General features: G+C 36.6%; 1 protein-coding gene across 1 annotated transcript in view; it reads right to left on the reverse strand.

Moving 5' to 3' along the window:
- The window catches only part of RAD50 (RAD50 double strand break repair protein), a 92,134-nt gene that overhangs the window by 46,108 nt on the left and 26,346 nt on the right, over positions 1-19,680 (reverse strand). The window contains exons 6-11 of the mRNA XM_041760747.1: positions 8,415-8,543; positions 8,015-8,180; positions 6,268-6,461; positions 4,688-4,894; positions 3,000-3,182; positions 2,110-2,267 (exon numbers count right to left, since the gene is read on the reverse strand). Coding sequence (XP_041616681.1) covers positions 2,110-2,267; positions 3,000-3,182; positions 4,688-4,894; positions 6,268-6,461; positions 8,015-8,180; positions 8,415-8,543 — 1,037 coding nt within the window. The remainder of the gene's footprint in view (positions 1-2,109; positions 2,268-2,999; positions 3,183-4,687; positions 4,895-6,267; positions 6,462-8,014; positions 8,181-8,414; positions 8,544-19,680) is intronic.

Genomic DNA, 19,680 nt, shown 5'->3' on the forward strand with positions numbered 1-19,680 from the left:
CAGGTTATGATGCACTAGGCAAGTCAGGTATGTAATCAATATAATGGATCATATTCAGCATATATTTAAAAATGAGACAACAAAATACATTGGAACAGACTACGCATGGTTAGGACACAAACTATTTTGAGAAACTTATTTCAGATTAATGTGTATAAGTCCATGTGTGCTACATCTTGATACTTTCCATTATGAGTCACAGTAAAAATATGGCAAAAATAAAGGTGATGCTTTGGCCATCCCAGCCACTGAGCAATGGTTGTCAACATCACTATCTTAGCACCTAACACTGCTGACCCCCTCCTTGAAGGTCTATTTTCTCAAGATGTCAAGAACTACTCCTGTCTGACTCCCACTCCAGCTCCCTGAATTCTAGTTTCCTTAACGTTCTCCTCTTGCTTTGCTTACCAACAGTAAATGTTTTTCTCTTTTCTTCATATAACCCCTTTAAGATGATACAGTCTATACTAATGATTCCAATTATTATTCATTCACAAAGCAACAACTTCCAATCTCCTGAACTTCAACTCCAATATTCTATTCCCTAAGAGACATTTCCGTAAGATACACAAATTAAACATGGCCAAAAGTGAATTCGTTATCTTCTCAAATACCTGTATTGAATTTTTTGACTCTCTTGACACTTTGAGTGCAAAGTGACAACAGAATAAAGTGATCACTTTATTGTGGTAAAAACCAAATTATATAAACTTTACCATCTTGATCATTTTTAAGTGTACAGTGCAGTAGCATTAACTATATCACATTATTGTGCTATACATCTCTGAAACTTTTACATCTTGTAAAAACTGAAACTCTGTAACCACTGAACAACAATTCCCTTTTCCCCCTTTCCCTACTTCCTAGCAACCATCATTCTACTGTTTTCAAGAGTTTGACTTCTTTGGGTATCTCACATAAGTGGAATCATGCAGTATTTGTCCTTTTGTAACTAGTTTATTTCACTTAGCAAAAGTATCTTCAAGGTTCACCCAATTAGTGCATGACAGGATTTCCACCCCCCAACCCTCGGTAAGCTTTACACTCAATGTGGGGCTTGAACTCACAACCTGGAGAGCAAGAGTCACATGCCCGACTGAATGAGCTAGCCAGGCACCCCAGGATTTCCTTCTTTTTTAAAGCTGAGTAATATATACACAAATATCCACCAAATCTTTATCCATTCATCATCTGGCTGCTGACAGTAATGCTGTAATGAACATGGATTTGCAAAAATCTCTTCAAGATCATGTTTTCAATGCTTTTGTATACTCAGAAATGGAATTGCTGCAATATCTGGTACTTTATTTTTATTTTTTTTCAGATCCTCCATTTTCTCTATGACCTATATCATTTCATATTCCCACTAACAATGCACAAAGGTTCCAGTTTCTCAACATCCTCACCAATACTTACTTTCTGGTTTTTCTTTTCTGGTAGTGGCCTTCCTAAACTGGTGTGAAGTGATATATCATGTGGTTTTCATCTCCATTTCCCTGATGACTCAAGTACTTTTTCATATATTTACTGGCCATTTGTATATGGTCTTTGGAGAAATGTCTATTCACATTTTTTGCCCATTTTTTAATTCAATTATTTGTTTTTGTGTTGTTGAATTACAGGAGTTCTTTACATATTCTAGGTAATAATCACTTATTAGATAAATGGTTTGAATATTTTCTCCTATTCTGTCAGCTGCCCTTTCCATAATTGTTTCCTTGCTGTGTAGAAATTTTTAAGTTTAACGTAGTCGCATTTATCTATTTTTGCTTTTGCTGCCTATGCTTTTCATGTCAGGTCCAAGAAAATATTTGTCAATTTCAATATAATGAAGCCTTCCCCCTAAATTTTCTACCATTAGTTTTACAGTGTCAAGCGTTGCTTTTTGTAAAGGAGAATTTTAATCCTCTCTTAAATTCTGCAAACTTTTAAGGAACAAAAGGCCCAAATCAATTTCAACATTTCACTTGATTTATAAAATACAGAAGAACCAAAGTCAATTAACACAAAATATACCAGTTTATAACAATAAATAATAAAACAACAATGAAAAATAAAAACATGAGATAAGGGATCTACAGTACATCTTCAAATGTTACAACTACTTACTTCAATTTGGCCAGTCTGTCCCTGGTCTGATTAATTTCTTTTGATTTACTATGAAGCCAGTCTTCAAGCTGTTTTTTGTTGGGAAAATATCCTAACAATGAAGTTAATTCATCACTGTGTCGAGATTTTATTTTTCTAATTTGTTCATCTTTGTCAGCCTACAGAAAAAAAATTTTTTTAAATAAAGTCCAAGATTTTGCACATTGTATCAAGAACAAAAATAAATTTTAATTTATAAATCTGAGATTAAGAGTCACATCCCTCTACCGACTAAGCCAGCTAGGTGGCTCAGAACAAAATAAATTTTAGACTGATTAAAATTCTAGGCTTAAAAAATAAAACAATAGAATGCAAGAAGAAAATAAAAAAAGGTCTTGAAGTTTCACAGTGGGAATTGCCTTTCTGTGCCATAAGAGAAAAGAGTAACAAAGTCTGACAATATATAAAAATTAAAATTTCTGTATGTTTAATTTTTTTATTTATTATTTTTTTAAATTTATGATAGTCACAGAGAGAGAGAGGCAGAGACACAGGCGGAGGGAGAAGCAGGCTCCATGCACCGGGAGCCCGATGTGATTCGATCCCGGGTCTCCAGGATCGCGCCCTGGGCCAAAGGCAGGCGCCAAACCGCTGCGCCACCCAGGGATCCCCTTCTGTATGATATATAATAAAAATTAATAGCAATGGGCATGTGTATATACACTTCTGTATTATTAATTTTTGTAATCAGAAAACAGTTCCGCTCCAAAGTCTTTTTTATAGAGTATTAAGCTCACTTAACTCCTAAAATACATTGCCAGCACCACCTAAACACTTCACAGTGCATCTATTATGAATGTAAATTATTTTAAATACCAGAAAGTATAATTAGAACAAAAAGAAAGTCATACTTTGTCTTTGGTCAGCATTTCCATCTGGGTGCGTGTTGTTGTATGATGGTTTAACTGTTCCATCTCCTGGTCCAATTTACGCAGGGTCCTATCTAGGTCTGCTTTCTCGTTTTGAAGGCTTATTACTTCTGTTTTTAGAACTTCTACATTGCTGTTTTTCTCAGCCTTGCTTAGCTCACGTTCCTTATTAATAATTCAAACACACAAGTTTATATGTTTTGTGTTAAAATAAAGACAAAATGTATTAGAAATCAACTATTCATCAGAATTACCAAAATATTACTGTTTGCCCTTATCCAAGAAGAGAAAAAGCATAAGAAATAAGATTTTTAAAGAAATTCTTATAAAGTTATCTTCCTAGGTTATAATGGTAGAAAATTAGTAAATAAATCTTGGAAGGACAAACAGGAGGAAAAAGTGAGAATTTAGTGTAAAACGGAGAAAAATATACCTACATATACAGTTTAGTGACCCTTTAGTTGGTAATTATTTATCAAGTACCCATGTAACTCATTACATTGCTTGGCATGTAGAAACCATAAAATAGTGTGATACGGTTTCTGACCAATGCTTTGCCATCACAAGGCAATATTGTGACAAACTGCTAAACTGACAAAAATGTATGGTAGATGGTACAGAGCAAATAGAAATGTTTACTTATATTATCAAGATGGGATCTGAGAGGGAGATTAGCCAAGCTTTAGGATGCCCACTTTGGTGGCAGAAATGTGAAGGAAGGGGACAGATTAGAAATGAGGAAGAGAAACTTGGAAATTCATGAAAAGAAGAGATGGTCTAAGGAAATTTCTACCACACACAAAGTGAGAACATGTCAAGAATCAAATAAAATCTACAGTGTTTGGAACCTAGAGGGAAAATACTTCTTTTTTAACTTAGGTAAGTGGTTCTTAGCCAAGGTATTCATAACAATCACCTGGTTTTGTTGGGAACACATTTTTCTTTTTTCTATTTATTTGTTTATTTATTTATTTTTAACGATTGTGTTCATTTATTCATGAGAGACACAGAGAGAGGCAGAGATATAGGTAGAGGGAGAAGCAGGTTCCCTGTGGGGAGTCTGATGCGGGACTCAATCCCAGGAGCCCAGGATCACGACCTGAGCCAAAGGCAGATGCTCAACCACTGAGCCACCCAGGCACCCCACGTTTTTTTTTCTTTTAAAGATTTTACTTATTAGAGAGAGAGAAAGAGAAAGAGAGAGAGAGAGAGAGAACATGCATGAGCAAGGAAAGGGCCAGAGGGAGCAGCGGATTCCTCGCTGAGTGGGGAACCTGACATGGGACTCAATCCCAGGACCCTGGGATCCTGACCTGAGTTGAAGGCAGATGCTCAAGTAACTGAGTCGCCTAGGCACCCCTGGAACACATATTTCTATTCCCCAATCTAGAGATTTTGATTAACAAGGTCTGAGGTAAGGTTTAAGCATAAGTCTTTTTTAAAAGCTTCCAAAGTGATTCTAATTTTCAATCCACCTAGTTCCAGAATCAAAGAGTTGGTATGATTAAATATTCAGATGTTTCCATTTTGTATGAGATTCATAGGCAAGGTTGACATTTTTATTGAAATGCCATAATCTTAACAATTAGCAACAGACAATATACTTCAGAATATAAGATTCTAAACATCTGATATCTTAAAATTATTAGATTACTCAAATAATATCTTACAGCTTTTGAGAGCTCCTGGTCCAGTTCAAGAATCCTGTCTGAAGATCCTTCCAACTGCTGTAATTCATACTTCACATTTCTCAGCTCATTCTGCTTCTTACTTAGGATTTCTGATTTTAGCTCAATTATTCTTCCCAGTCCAGTTTTCTTATCCCTTATCTCATCTATCTGTTCTTGTTTCAGAGTCTCTTTTTCTGCAAAGTCATTCTATATATGAGAAGAATGAGCATTAACAATTTTTTCACTGAACAATTTATTAATAAAGTTTCTTAAATGCAAAATTAACACATGCACACTAAGAAAAATATAGCAAAGTAAAAAATATAATGACTATCAACCAGAGAGAATTATTAGTAACTACGAGCAAACTTCTTCTTTATAATCACCTTTAAAAAGAAAATTTGGAAGACAAATACTGTATGATCTCACTTATTTTGGAATTTAAAAACAAACCCAAAAAACAAAAAAACGAACTCATAGATTAGATTTGTGGTCATCAGAGGCAAAAGGCAAGAGGAGAGAGAATTGAAGGACAGTGGTCAAAAGGTTCAAATTTCCAGTTATAAGATTAGTAGGTACTATAGATATAATGTATACCATAAGGACTATAGCTAACGCTGCTGTATAATACATAGAAAAGCTGTTAAGGAAGTACATCCTAAGAGTCTCATCACAAGGTAAATATTCTTTTATTGTAACTACATGAGGAAATGGGTATTAGCTGAACCTATTGTGGTAATCATTTCACAATATATGTAAGTCAATCCATCATGACATATGCCTTAAGCATATAGAGTGGTATATTTTTTTAAATTTATTTTTTATTGGCGTTCAATTTGCCGACATATAGAATAACACCCAGTGCTCATCCCATCAAGTGCCCCCCTCAGTGCCCGTCACCCAGTCACCCCCACACCCCACCCACCTCCCTTTCTACCACCCCTTGTTCGTTCCCAGAGTTAGGAGTCTCTCATGTTCTGTCTCCCTTTCTGATATTTCTAGAGTTGTATATGTTAATTATTTCTCAGTAAAACTGGAAAAAGAGAAAAGAAATTTAACTTAAAATCAAATTTAAAACATAGCCTGTATTTTCTTCATATTTTTATCCTTAAAAAAACTGAGGACAAACATTATATGGTCTCATTCATTTGGGGAATATAAATAATAGTGAAAGGGAATAGAAGGGAAGGGAGAAGAAATGGGTAGGAAATATCAGTAAGGGAGACAGAACATGAAGACTCCTAACTCTGGGAAAAGAACTAGGGGCGGTGGAAGGGGAGGAGGGCAGGGGGTGGGGGTGAATGGGTGATGGGCACTTGAGGGGGGCACTTGACGGGATGAGCACTGGGTGTTATTCTGTATGTTGGCAAATTGAACACCAATAAAAAATAAATTTATTACTAAAAAAAAAAACTGAGGAAAGTTGCTTCCATAAAGTTTTGTTCTATCTCCTATAGATTCTATCCTAACACTAACCTGAAAATCTGACAAAACTCATTTTGTCAGAGGTCCACCCAAAAATTAAAACTATAATATCACTAGAGAATCTGACACAAACAAAAGAATATAGCAGTATTTACCATCAGTTGGCTGGCAATTTCTGCTTCCCTTTCTTGCCTCTCTCTCACAAGTTTGTGAAAATTTTTAATATGTCTTTCACTGAATGGTCCACGCTCAAAGCCGTCCAATTCTAGCTGTGTTGCCAAAGATTGAATTAACGAATCTCTAGCTCGGATATGTTCTTGATGCCGATCTGCTTGTAGCTGTAGACGACCTTTAAAAAACACAACCATAATGATTCTATTTTCAACTGATTTTTTTAAAAATGAAAAAAACCTGTACATTCATATGCAGCTATAAAAAAAAAAAAAACCACAATAGAATCTCTTATAGCCTTTACCCAGATCTCCTCATTGGTAAATGTGGTATTGTGACATAATAAGAAATACATATTTGGTCTTTGTCCCTGCCTCCTAACACAAAACAACCAAAACTCTTAGAATTTCTGAGTGATACAGGTGAAAGGAGCATCTTTTGTTATTCATTTTAAGTCCTTTTCAGCCATACTTGAGTTTATTCTAATGAGATGCCTCTTAAAAGGATGAGACCTGGTTGTCAAAAGAACTATGTGATTATAGAGTAGGAATTTTCAGTATCCACCTTCTCAACTCTACAGAGCAGCTGAAGATTAATTCAATCACCAATGATTTATCCAACCATGCCTATATAATGGAACTTTTCCATAAAAACCCTGAACAACAGTGTTCAGAGAGCTTTCAGGGTGGTGAGAACACATCAAGGTACTGGTTCATGACTCCAGACAATTAGTCTCAAGAGCTGAATTCTGTCTGCTGAGAATTGGAGAATTAAATTACTTGGTATGGAAAAACCCACACATCTGGTGTCAGAATTGTTGTGAGCAGAAAAACAGTATTTCCTTTAGTAATATTTTGCAATACTATAGTATAATTTCACAGTCAGATATTGACACTGATACAATTCATCAGTTTTATTAGATTTCCCCAGTGTTACTTTTATCTGCTTGTGCATATTAAGTTATGTATGACAGTGAACATAATAAACAGTTTATTTTTTTTTTTTTAATTTTTCTTTATTTATGATAGTCACACACACACAGAGAGAGAGAGAGGCAGAGACATAGGCAGAGGGAGAAGCAGGCTCCATGCACCGGGAGCCCGATGTGGGATTCGATCCCGGGTCTCCAGGATCGTGCCCTGGGCCAAAGGCAGGCGCCAAACCGCTGCGCCACCCAGGGATCCCAATAAACAGTTTAAATACCACAATAAACTTTTGTAACCATAAGGTTTTATAACTGTAACCATACTTGTTACTTTTTTTTTTTTTTAATAAAAACTTTATTTATTTGAGAGACAGAGAGAGAGAGAAAGAGCAAGCACAAACAGGGGGAGGTAGAGGGAGAGGGAGAAGCAGGCTGTCCACTGAGCAGGGAGTCCAATGTGGGGCTCAATTCCAGGACCCTGGAATCATGTCCTGAACCAAAGGCAGACGCTTAACTGATTGAGCCACTCTGGTACCCCTGTTTTTTTGCTCTTGTCCCTTTTATAACCATAACCATACTAAACCTCCTGCCCCTCCTCCTACTCAGTAACCCTGGCAATCACTTATCTGTCCTCTGCTTCTAAAATTTTGATATTTCAAAAAAGTTATATAAATGAAAACATACTGTAAAAGCCATCTTTTGAGATTGGCTTTTTTTCACTCAGCATAATTTCCTGGAGATTCATCATTCATGCAGAAAATGCATAATATAGTTGGAGAAAAGACCAAGTTAACATTTTGTCCTACCCTGCTCAACAAGCAGTTCTGATTTTTCCTGATTGAGAAGCCTTGATTCTTTATTTAACTTTTCCAGTTCACGCTGACAGTCTACCAGTCTCCTTTCTTTCTCCCTTACTGTTCTCTGGTGATTGTGATATAAGTCATTTAGTTGCTCATCAGTCCCTTGAAAAACCTGTGTAGAGAACCAAAATAAAGAGCTTTATTGAATAAATAGAAGTTATCACTCTAAGGTACAAAATATGAAACAAAGCTTATTCAAAATCCTTTCTTTTAACACATACATGGAAGTCACACAAACATCAAGATTTGTATTTTTTCCGAAATATGAGTGGCAAATGGATTCAAATAAGGCTCATTACAATAATCTCAAAATTCTGAAGGAGAATAAAATTCTACCACCACAAACCTTTTCCATTTTCTGTTCCAGTTCACTATTATCTTTCTCCATTTGCTTCTTTCGGCTATCCAAGGCTTTAATTTCATTGTCAAGTCTCATTATTTTAGAGAGATTTTGTTCAATTTCTTTTAGACGATTCTGAAAATAAACCAATACTCTACATAAATTTCACTACAGTTTATAGTGCAAATGAATGAAAAGAATAAAGATATCCTGGGCTAGATACTTAGTAAAAGTGATCTCTCTCATTTAATGCTAATAATGCTATAAGTCATAGGAGGCACTGAGAAACTGAGGATCAGAGACATTAAATAATTTGCACAACTTCTCAGAGCTACTAAAAAAAAATCAGTAATTAAAACACCACTTCTAGCTCCAAAGCCCATGTCTTACCCTCAACACCTCCCACAAAAGTCATTCATTCACTGGGTAGAGTCACATTATGTAAAGTACCACATTATAAAAACTTAATCTTTAACAGGCTCATTTATTTAAAAAAAAAAAAAAAACTACTGAGTGGGCGAGAAACTCATCATGAGTCACAAGTGCATTCTGAGGCTGAAGGCAAAATTTAGACAGAAAACTATATTTTGATTCAAAGTCTGCTCAAGCGCAGAAAATTCTGAGCAAGTGAAGTGTGACAGATGATCTCACTGGCCTGCTTCCAGGGACAGTTGGTTGCCTGATCTCCTAGGAATACTCAAAACCAGGCTCAGAGTGTTCTTTCCTTGGACTGACACTGAGGATACTCTTCTAATGTTTGCCTCTACAATTCCAAGGCTGACCAATTCCTCTTCTGAGAAGGGGTTCCTGGGTGGCTATGTCAGTTAAATGTCTGACTCAGTTTCAGCTCAGGTCATGATCTCCCAGTTGTGGGATCGAGCCCCGCATCAGGCTCTGTGCTCAGTCTGCTTCAGATTCTCTCTCCCTCTCCTCCATACTCTTGTTCTTAGTCTCATTCATATAAAATAAATAATAAATAAAATAATAAAATAAAAAATAAAATAAAATTCTGGGGAGAAAAAAACCCCTAATTTTAAAAACTGCCACACTAGTAGAGTGCTTTTATATCAACTTTAGCTTTCACTGGTGTACCTAAATACACCCTTAACTTTAATTTCATTTAATAAAGTTATAGTAATACCATATCTTGTGATTTGTATATTAACAAGTAGCATGTAATCACCATAAAAATAGGAACTTTGTTCAGTATGCATCCCCACACATGAAATTGGTGCTATGTTATTAGCTAAATCAAAGGAATAATTTTACCGATTATAATTCATGGCTATCATTGCATCAATGCCTACTATATTGAAGACATTGTTTAAGAAAGATGCTGCTATACATTCACTCTAACCCTTATGAGACTACTAGCTAAATAGGAGACTTGGAGGACTCAATGTGCATGAAGTCACGTTCTTAATAATGTGAGGTAAGATTGGAGGCAGAGTGGTATTGCTGCTAACACTATAGGCTCTGGGTACTGGAACAAGGTAAATCTCAACTTTATCTTGCACCATATAAAAAATTAACCTGAAATGGAGCATATACTTAAATGTAAGAATGCAAACTATAAAACAGAGAAGAAAATCTTTGTGATTTTGGGTTAGGCAAAGATTTCCAATTAAGAAACCAAACAAACTGTATGAGGAAAAAAAGAAACTTGATTTCATCAAAATTAAAAACTGCTGCTCTTGGAAAAGCAGTTAATAAAATACAGTATTTGCAAAACACATACATGATAAGGGCCTACATCCACAATAAAAAGAAATCCCACAGCCAAATAAAAGACAAAAATCCCATTTGAAATAGGCAAATAGGGGATTCCTGGGTGGCTCAGCAGTTTAGTGCCTGCCTTTGGCTCAGGGCGTGATCCTGGAGACCTGGGATCGAGTCCCACGTCGGGCTCCCTGCATGGAGCCTGCTTCTCCCTCTGCCTGGGTCTCTGCCTCTTTCTTTCTCTGTGTCTATCAAAAATAAATAAATCTTAAAAAAAAAAAAAGAAATAGGAAAAAAAAAAAGAAATAGGCAAATATCTGAATGATACTTAGCAAAGAAGATATGGCAAACACATAAAAAGACACTTAACATCTATAAGCATTAGAAAAAAAATAAATAAAAATTATGATGAAAAAAAAAACATTTGCAGATACTACTATGCTATAATGGCTACAATAAAAAAGACTGAAAATACTAAATAGTGTGAAGGATGAAGAGCAACTGCACTCTTATATGTTGTTAGCAGGACTACAAAATGGTACAATCACTTTGAAAAGTAGTTTGGCAGCTCATAAGGTTAAACATACACTTACCATACAACCTAGCAACCTACCACTAGGAAGTTACCCAAGAAATTTGAAAAGATTTCTTGAAAAGCCTGTACACCAAAGTTTATAGCAATTTTATTCCTAATAGCTAGAAGCTGGAGAGAGACTATTATCCATCAACTAGGGAATGAAAAAATTATAATATATCCCACAATTTATCCTCAACAATAAAAATAAATTAACTACTCATACATGCAATACAGGTAAGTTAAAAAGATTTAAAAGATTATGCTAAAAACCAGAAACAAAATGCTACCTAATATATGATTCCATTTATATGACATTCTAGAAAAGGCAAAACTACGACTTAACAAATCAGTGGTTACCAAGAGCTGAGAGTAGAGGGAGGGGACTACAAACAAACTTCAGAGAACTTTTTTGGGGTAATGTGAATGCTCTATATCTTAACTATAGTGATGGTTATGCTACCGTATGCATTTGCCTAAACTATCAAATTATGTACTTTGCAAAAGGTGGATTTTACTATATGTGAATTATTTTTCAATAAATCTGACTTAAAAAAATATGGACTTAGGATTTAGTGAAGTCTGGACTCAAATTCTGGTTTCACACCATAGGAACATCTGTGCCTCAGTTTTCTTGCCTATAAAATCTCATAGGATTACTACAGGGCTTATTACACAGTGCATTTTAAAGCACTTATGAGTGACTAGCATATCATAGACACTCAACGAATGGGACCATTCATATCACTTGTGAAAAAAATTCTGTGTTCTGAAAAATGTCTTTTGAGCAGTTTAACAAAGAGACCAGACTGATTCTTAAAAGCCCTGGATATTAACACCTCAGCTATGGTACTACACTCAGAAACTTGTCAGCTTCTATCACTGTCTTTTGTTGGCATTAACCTTATCTGGGCTTGAATCTATTTTGACACCTCTAGTGACTTCATTCCTTAAATCCAGCCAGTCCACCAGATCCTGAATATCATTTCTTTGAAATCTGTTTTTTTTTCTCAATTTTCATTCCAGTGTAGTTCACATACAGTGTTATATGTATACGTGTTTCTGTTCAGTCCCTGCAGCACAAAACCCAGGTTCTATTCCCAGAGCACACCACCTAGTAAAAGAAGCCAAGACAAATACAAAGACAACACAAAATGTAGCAGTATTTAAAGCTTAGGTGTTAGTGTGAAATGAGACCATGAGCAAGTTGGGTTATCAGGTATCCAAGAACCATGAACTTATGTGTGGAAGAATACACAAACAGGCCAGAGGGTATTTTTTGAATTCAAAAACAAGTTTCCCAAGGCGTTTCCACTGAAGGCAAAGAAGGGCCAAGGTCAGGACAGATTGTGGTGGGATGAGAATAAAGCAGTATGTCAGAATTCCTACAGAAAGAGGGAATCTATAAAAAATGAGAAGCATGAATGCAGTATTGAAATGAAGCGGGCTTCTAGATGACTCCTGGGAAGGTGATCGGACTCAAACTTTATGTTTAGTTCCACGAAGGAAAGAAACCTTGTACGTTAGAGCTAAAACCAAACCAAACAAAAACTTTGAAATCAACCACTTAAATAAATATTTCCTGAACCACCTGCTATGTGCCAGACACTGGGATAGGCTATGAGGACTCAGAGAATAAAAATTAAACCCAGGGAAAACTAATCAAAACTAAACACAAATAAAGAAACAATATATATATGTAAGTGATGAAATGCTAAGTTCTACTCCTGAAAGCAACATTACAGTATATGCTAATTAACTAGAATTTGAATAAAAACGTGAAAAAAAAAAAAAAAAAAACCAATACCTCACTATTTGTTACAGCCTTAGTTAGAATCCTGGCACCACTCAGCAAATGCCAGTTGTTATCTTGTTTGCCATATCTTGATATTCATTCCTTTACAAGTTGTTTCTACCAAATGGATTTTCTTGATACTGTTTAAGAAAAGTTTGTTTTTCACTGCTTTCCATCTCTAATTACCTACTTATTCATAGTCAACAAAATCATATCCCCAATTCATTCCTCTCTGGCCAACTCAGACAGAAATTCTCTTTCTTATTCCTTAGAGGTCTTACACCTGTCTCTCTCTGCTGTATGTGTGCCTTTCTAACCAGGCTGCTCCTAAAGAAGGTAAAATGTGTTCCAGTATCTTGGGAATTACCACACAATATCTATACACGGTAATCAGATAGCTCATTCTAAAATATAATTCTTACTTTCATACTTTCATTTTTCACTTATCATTCATACTTTATCATTCTTTGGTCTATTAAACTAAATTCTAAACCCAATGGTTCTCCATAATCTGACTGCAATTCCCTCTCACTCATTTTACCCTGGTTTACTTAACCCAGGCTCTTCCTCACATGATCCTGTTTAATAAACTGTATGTGTGAATACAGACATATAAAAATGTAGATGTAAATACATTTATACTGTATATATACATAAAAAGAAAAACTGCAGGTAGCCTGTATCTGGAAGGTCAGAAATGAGGAGTAGGAAGATTATCTCTTACTTTTCAACTCATATTTTTTCCATAATTTTTTTCACTGTGAGCATATTAGTTTTAAAGGAAAAAAATACAAACATACATAAAATGCCTTCTACTCAAGTCAGTTTGATTTTTCCCCATTTTTTAAGGAAGAGTTCAGCCATCCCTCCTCCTTTGAAGGCTTTGTGACCAATTTCTATTCAAGACCATCCCCCTCTTTCCTAACAGCTTTATTGAGATATATCATTAAATTCACCTGTTTAAAGTGTACTGATTTTCAACGCTTGTTAGTATATTCATAGAATTGTGCAACCATTACCATAACCGAATCTTAGGATGTTTCAACTTCCAAAAGAGAAACTGTGTCAATTAGCAATCACTGTTCATTACATTCCACTGTCTACCCAAAGCAATCATTAATGTATTTTCTGTCTCTATAGTTTGCCTATTTTGGACGTTCCAAATAAATGGAATCACATGACATACATACATGTAATTGGCTTCTTTCAATTAGTGTGTTTTTGAGGTTCTTGCCTGTTGCAGCATGTATCAGAACTTCATTCCTTTTTATGGCTGAATAATATTTCAATGTAAGGTTATGCCACATTTTATTTAGCAGTTAACGGTTTCCATTTTTTGGCTATTATGAATAATGCTGCTATGAACATCCCTATACAAATTTTTTTGTAGATAAATTTTTTTAAGTTCTCTTGGGTGTAAGATTCTCAGGAGCAAAAATGCTGGATCAGGGATCCCTGGGTGGCGCAGCGGTTTGGCGCCTGCCTTTGGCCCAAGGCGCGATCCTGGAGACCCGGGATCAAATCCCACGTTGGGCTCCTGGTGCATGGAGCCTGCTTCTCCCTCTGCCTGTGTCTCTGCCTCTGTCTCTCTCTCTCTCTGTGTGACTATCATAAATAAATAAAAATTTACAAAAAAATGCTGGATCATATGTTAACTCTATGTTTAACATTTCAAGGAATTGCTTAACTGTTTTCCAATAAGAATGCACTATTTTACATTCCCACCACCATATATGAGGGTTCCAATTTCTCCCTATCCTTATCGACACTATTGTATGTCTTTCTGATTTACAGCTATTCCAGTGGGTGTGAAGCAGTATCTTACTGTGGCTTTGGTTTGTATGTTTGTGATGAATAATGGTGTCAAATTTCATGTGTTTTTGGACAGATATATACCCTCTTTAGAGAAATATTTATTTAGATCCTTTGTACATTTTCAAATTGTTATTTTTTTATTACTGAGTTATAAAGAGTTTCTTACATATTCCGGGAAAAAGTCCCTTTTTAAATAGATGACTGGCAATTATTTTTTTCCCATTTTGTGTCTTTTTGCTTTCCTGATGATATAGTTTGCAGAGCAAGTTTTTTTTTATTTTGAGGAAGTCCTATTTATCCATTTTTCTTTTCTCACTTGTGCTACAGCCACCACACCTTTTGGCTCCTAAAGAATCTATATTTTAAACTATATTATTTGCATAGCTCTTTAAATTACTCCTCTATGATCCTAACTATCTTCTTAAAAAGTATCCTTGTTTCTCCAAATAGATTTTAAGTTCTTTAAAAGCAAGGTCCAAAGTTTTGGCCTCATCATGCCCAAGAGCAACTGCACAGTGCTATGCAAAAACAATATTCACTAAATAATGCAATAATGTCAATGGATACTGAGAATTAAAATCAAAGCTTTTCTAGTTTACAATCCAAAAATCTGTATCAGGCAGTTGGAGGATGGCAATGAAATAGGAGGACCTTAGGCTCACCTCATCCCACAAATACAAGTAGATAACTATTCAATCATTTACGTACCCCAGAAGTCTATCTGAAGACTGGCAGAACAAACTCCACAGCTAAAGGCAGAGAAGAGGTCACACTGAAGAAGGTAGGAAGTGTAGAGATGTGGTTTGGGACAAAAGGGATTATGGCCCCTGGGTGAGGAGGGAGCTGTAGTTGCAGAGAAGAGTGAGGAAACAGACTAACATACAGGGTAGCACACAGGGAAAATGGATCCCCAGAGCGATCGGCATAGAAAGCGAAGAGGGCCTGAATTTTTTGAGTTCTTGCAAGCAGCCTGGAGTTTCAAAGTGTTTGACTCTGGGAAACCTCAGAGAGCCATGAGGCTGCTCTTGGAGAAAATGCTGGACAAACAGCCAGTAATCATATATTGTGGAAACAGCAATCTAAAGGACACCTGGGGCACACAGTGGGGAGGTTAGTTGTTCATCTCAGAACATGTCCTAAAGAGGCAATGTTCAGAGATTGGTCCAGAAACAAAGGAATTGGCATTTCCCTCCCCAGCCCTCAGGGCCATCTGTAGGAACCAGCAGAGCCCTGACACTCAATACCTAACTTATACCAAGCTACACACAGCCTCCACACTCTAGTGGAACCTCCGGTCCTTGTCACACTCATCTCAGTCCCAATGTAGTTTTGGTCTCCTCCCCCAAAACACTGGCCCAAATCTCTGCCAACACCCCATCTCCCAACTTGGGAGTTTTGCAAAGCTTCAGTTCTAGTGGCAGTGGTGACAGATCTCATTTCACAAGCAGATCAGAGTACACCTAGTTAAAACATGCCACAATCAGGCCAGGGACCCACCATTGTCCACAATAGGCAAAGACAGCCTCTGCAGATGACTGACTGGCTTGAAGGATAAAGCAGCCAGGACACAAAAGGAGAGCACATGATGCATACATAGGAGATGCTCCCAGAAGGGTCAGGTCCCATAGAACAGGGGACACTATATGGTAGGGCACTACAGGACCTCTTCTTCGTAAAGCCATTACTCTCAGAAATAGGAAACATAGCTGACTTTCCTGACACACAGAAACAGGCAGAGAGATAGACAAAAATGAGAAGACAGAGATATTTCTCCCAAATCTAAGAAGAGGGCAAGGCCACAGCTAAAGATCTAAGTGAAACAGATATAAATAATATGCCTCTTGGGAGAATTTAAATAAATGATCATAAGGATACGCACTGGACTTGAGAAAAGAAGAAAAGACAACAGTGAGACCATTAACACAGAGTTAATGAAAAACATAAGCAAATATAAAGAGCTCAATAAATGAAATGAGAGGGGCACCTGAATGGCTCAGTAGTTGACATCTGCCTTCAGCCCAAGGCGTGATCCTGGAGTCCCAGCATCGAGTCCCACATTGGGCTCCCTGCATGGAGCCTGCTTCTCCCTCTGCCTATGTCTGTGCCTCTCTTTTTGTGTCTCTCATGAATAAATAAATAAAATCTTTAAAAAAAAAATAAATGAAATGAGAAACACATTGATGGAATGAATAGCAGGCTAGAAGAAAGAGAGGAAAGATATAGTAACCTAGAAGAGAGGTTAATGGAAAGTCATCCAACTTAACAAAATGGAGAAAAAAGAATTATGCAAAATGAGAACAGGCTTTGGGAACTCAGTGATGCCACCAAACATAATAATAGTTGTATTATAAGAGTCTTAGAAGAAGAGAGAGAAAATGTGGCAGATAATTTATATGAAGAAATAATAGCTGAAAACTTCCTTAATTTGAGGAAGGAAATAGATATCCAGATTCAGGAGGCACAGAGACTCCAAACAAAATCAGTAAAAGCAGATTCACATCATAGTATATACTGTAATTAAAAAGGCAAAATATTTGAAGCATCAAGATGAAAAGAAGACACTTATATACAAAGGAAACCCCTTAAGGGTATCATCTGACTTCTGAGCAGAAACTTTCCAAGCCAGAAAGGAGTGGCATGATATATTTAAAGAGCTGAGTGGGAAAGTCCATAGCCAAGAATACTCTATCCAGAAAGGCTATCATTTAGAATAGGAGATAAAAAATTTCCCTGACAAGTAAAAACTAAAGGAGTTCATGATCACTAACTCAGCCCACTGCAATAAATATTAAAGGGGACTCTGTGTGTGGAAAGGAGAGCCCAAAATGACAATATGAAGATAGGAAACACAAAGCAAGAAAAATGACTGTTTCTGTAAAAAAAACCACTCAAGAAATCCACAAAATAAAAACTGTAAAGTATTACGACATCATATACCTAAAATGTAGGGAGGAAAAGAGTAAATGGGTTTAAACTTAAATGACAATCAACTTAACATAAGCTACTATATGTAGAAGAGATTATATACAAATCTAATGGTAACCTAACGGTAACAAATCAAAAACCACTAATAAATATGCAAAGAATAATGAGAAAGAAATCCACATATATCACTAAAGAAAGCCAGTAAATATGAAAGAGATAAAGACAAGAAAGTATCAGAGAAAATCTTCAGAAACAACCATAAGACAATAAAATGGCAATAAATACATATTTATCAATAATTACCTTGAATGTAAATGGACTAAACGTTCCAATCAAAGACAAAGGGTTACAGGATGGAGATTAAAAAAGAAAAAAAAAACCTATACCAGAGCCTCGTTTTATTTCATTTTTTGAAAGATTTTATTTATTTATTTGAGAGCGAACAAGCAGTGGTGAGGGGCAGAATGAGAGAGAAGGAGAAGCAGACTCTGTTGGGCAGGAAGCCCGATGGGGTCTCAATGCCAGGACCCAGTGAGCATAACCTGAGCCAAAGGCAGATGCGCAACCAACTGAGCTACCCAGGCGTCACCAGAGGCTCATTTTAGGCCCAAAGGCAGGGGCTGCCTGGGTGGCTCAGTGGCTGAGCGACTGCCTTTGGCTCAGGGCATGATCCCCTTCTGGGGATCAACTCCTACACTGGGCTCCCTATAGGGAGGGAGCCTGCTTCTCTCTCTGTCTGTGTCTGTCTCTGTCTTTCATGAATAAATAAATACAATCTAAATAATAATAATAATAATAATTAGACCTAGAGGCAGTTGCAGGGATCCCTGGGTAGCTCAGCGATTTAACGCCTGCCTTGGCCCAGGGCGTGATCCTGGAGACCCGTGATCAAGTCCCACGTCGGGCTCCCTGCATGGAGCCTGCTTCTCCCTCTACCTGTGTCTCTGCCTCTTTCTTTCTCTTCTCTCTCTCTCCTTCTCTGTGTGTGTGTGTGTCTATCATGAACGAATAAATAAAATCTTTAAAAAAAATAAATAAAGGCAGTTGCAGATTGAAAGTGAGGGGATAGAGAAACACTGATCACACAATTGAATGTTAAAAGGAAGCTGGGGTAGCTGTACTTATATTGGACAAAATAGGCTTTAAGACAAACACTATAACAAGAGAAAAAGATACTATATAATAATCAAAGGGACAATCCAACAAGAAGATACAAAAATTGTGAACATTTATGCACCCAACATGGGAGCACCCAAATACATAAAATAGTTAATAACAAACATAAAGGAACTAATTGATAGTATTACAATAATAGGAGACAAACACCCCACTTACATCAATGGACAGATCATCTAAAGTCAACAAGGAAAAAAAAATAAATAAAAAAAATAAAAAAAAAATAAAATCAACAAGGAAACAAGGTCTTTGAATGGCACACTGGAACAGATAGACTGAATAGACATATTCAGAATATTTCATCCTAATACACTAGAATACACAATCTTTTTCAAGTGTACATGAAACATTCTCCAGGACAGATCATATATTAGGCCCCAAGACAGGTCTCAACAACTTCAAAAAGATCAGACATCCCATGCATTTTTTCCGACCTCAAAGCTATGACACCAGACATCAACCACAAGAAAAAATGTGAAAAGAACACAAGTACATGGAGGTTAAATAACATGCTAAGCAACGAATGGGTCACCAGGAAATAAAAGAAGAAAGTACAGGGAAGGGTGCATGGCTGGCTTGGTGGGAGGAACATGCTACTCCTGATCTCAGGGTTGTAAGCTGTGCTCACTTCAGCAGCACATATACTAAAATCAGGGTTGTAAGTTTAAGTTCCATGCTGGGTGAAAAGATTCCTAAAAAAATAAACTAAAAAAGTAAGTACATGGAAACAAATGAAAATGAAACACAACAGTCCAAAATCTTTGGGACATAGCAGAAGTCATTCTAACAGGGAATTTTATAGTAATACAGACCTACCTAAAGAAGAAAAATCTCAAATAAACAACCTAATCCTACACGTTAAGGAGCTAGAAAAAGAAGAGCAATCAAAACCCAAAACCAGCAAAAGGAAGGAAATAATAAAGATTAGAGCAGAAATAAATGATATAGAAATGGAAAAAAAACAAAGCAGGGGGACCTGGGTGGCTCAGTTCGTTAAGCATCCAACTCTTGGTTTTGGCTCAGGTCATGATCTCAGTATTGTGAGATCAAGTCCGGTGTCAGGGCTCCATGATCAGCAGGGAGTCTCCCTCTCCCCCGCCCCCGCCTCCCCCCCACCTTTCTCTCTCTCTCTAATAAATAAATAAATCTTGAAAACGAAACAAAATAGATCAATAAACCCAGGAGCTGGTTCTTTCAAAACACCAACAAAACTGATAAGGTCCTAGCCAGACCCACCAATCCACTAGTCAATAAATAAATAAATAGAG

This window comes from Vulpes lagopus, chromosome 7, assembly GCF_018345385.1.
Source record: "Vulpes lagopus strain Blue_001 chromosome 7, ASM1834538v1, whole genome shotgun sequence".
Taxonomy (NCBI): Eukaryota; Metazoa; Chordata; class Mammalia; order Carnivora; family Canidae; genus Vulpes; species Vulpes lagopus.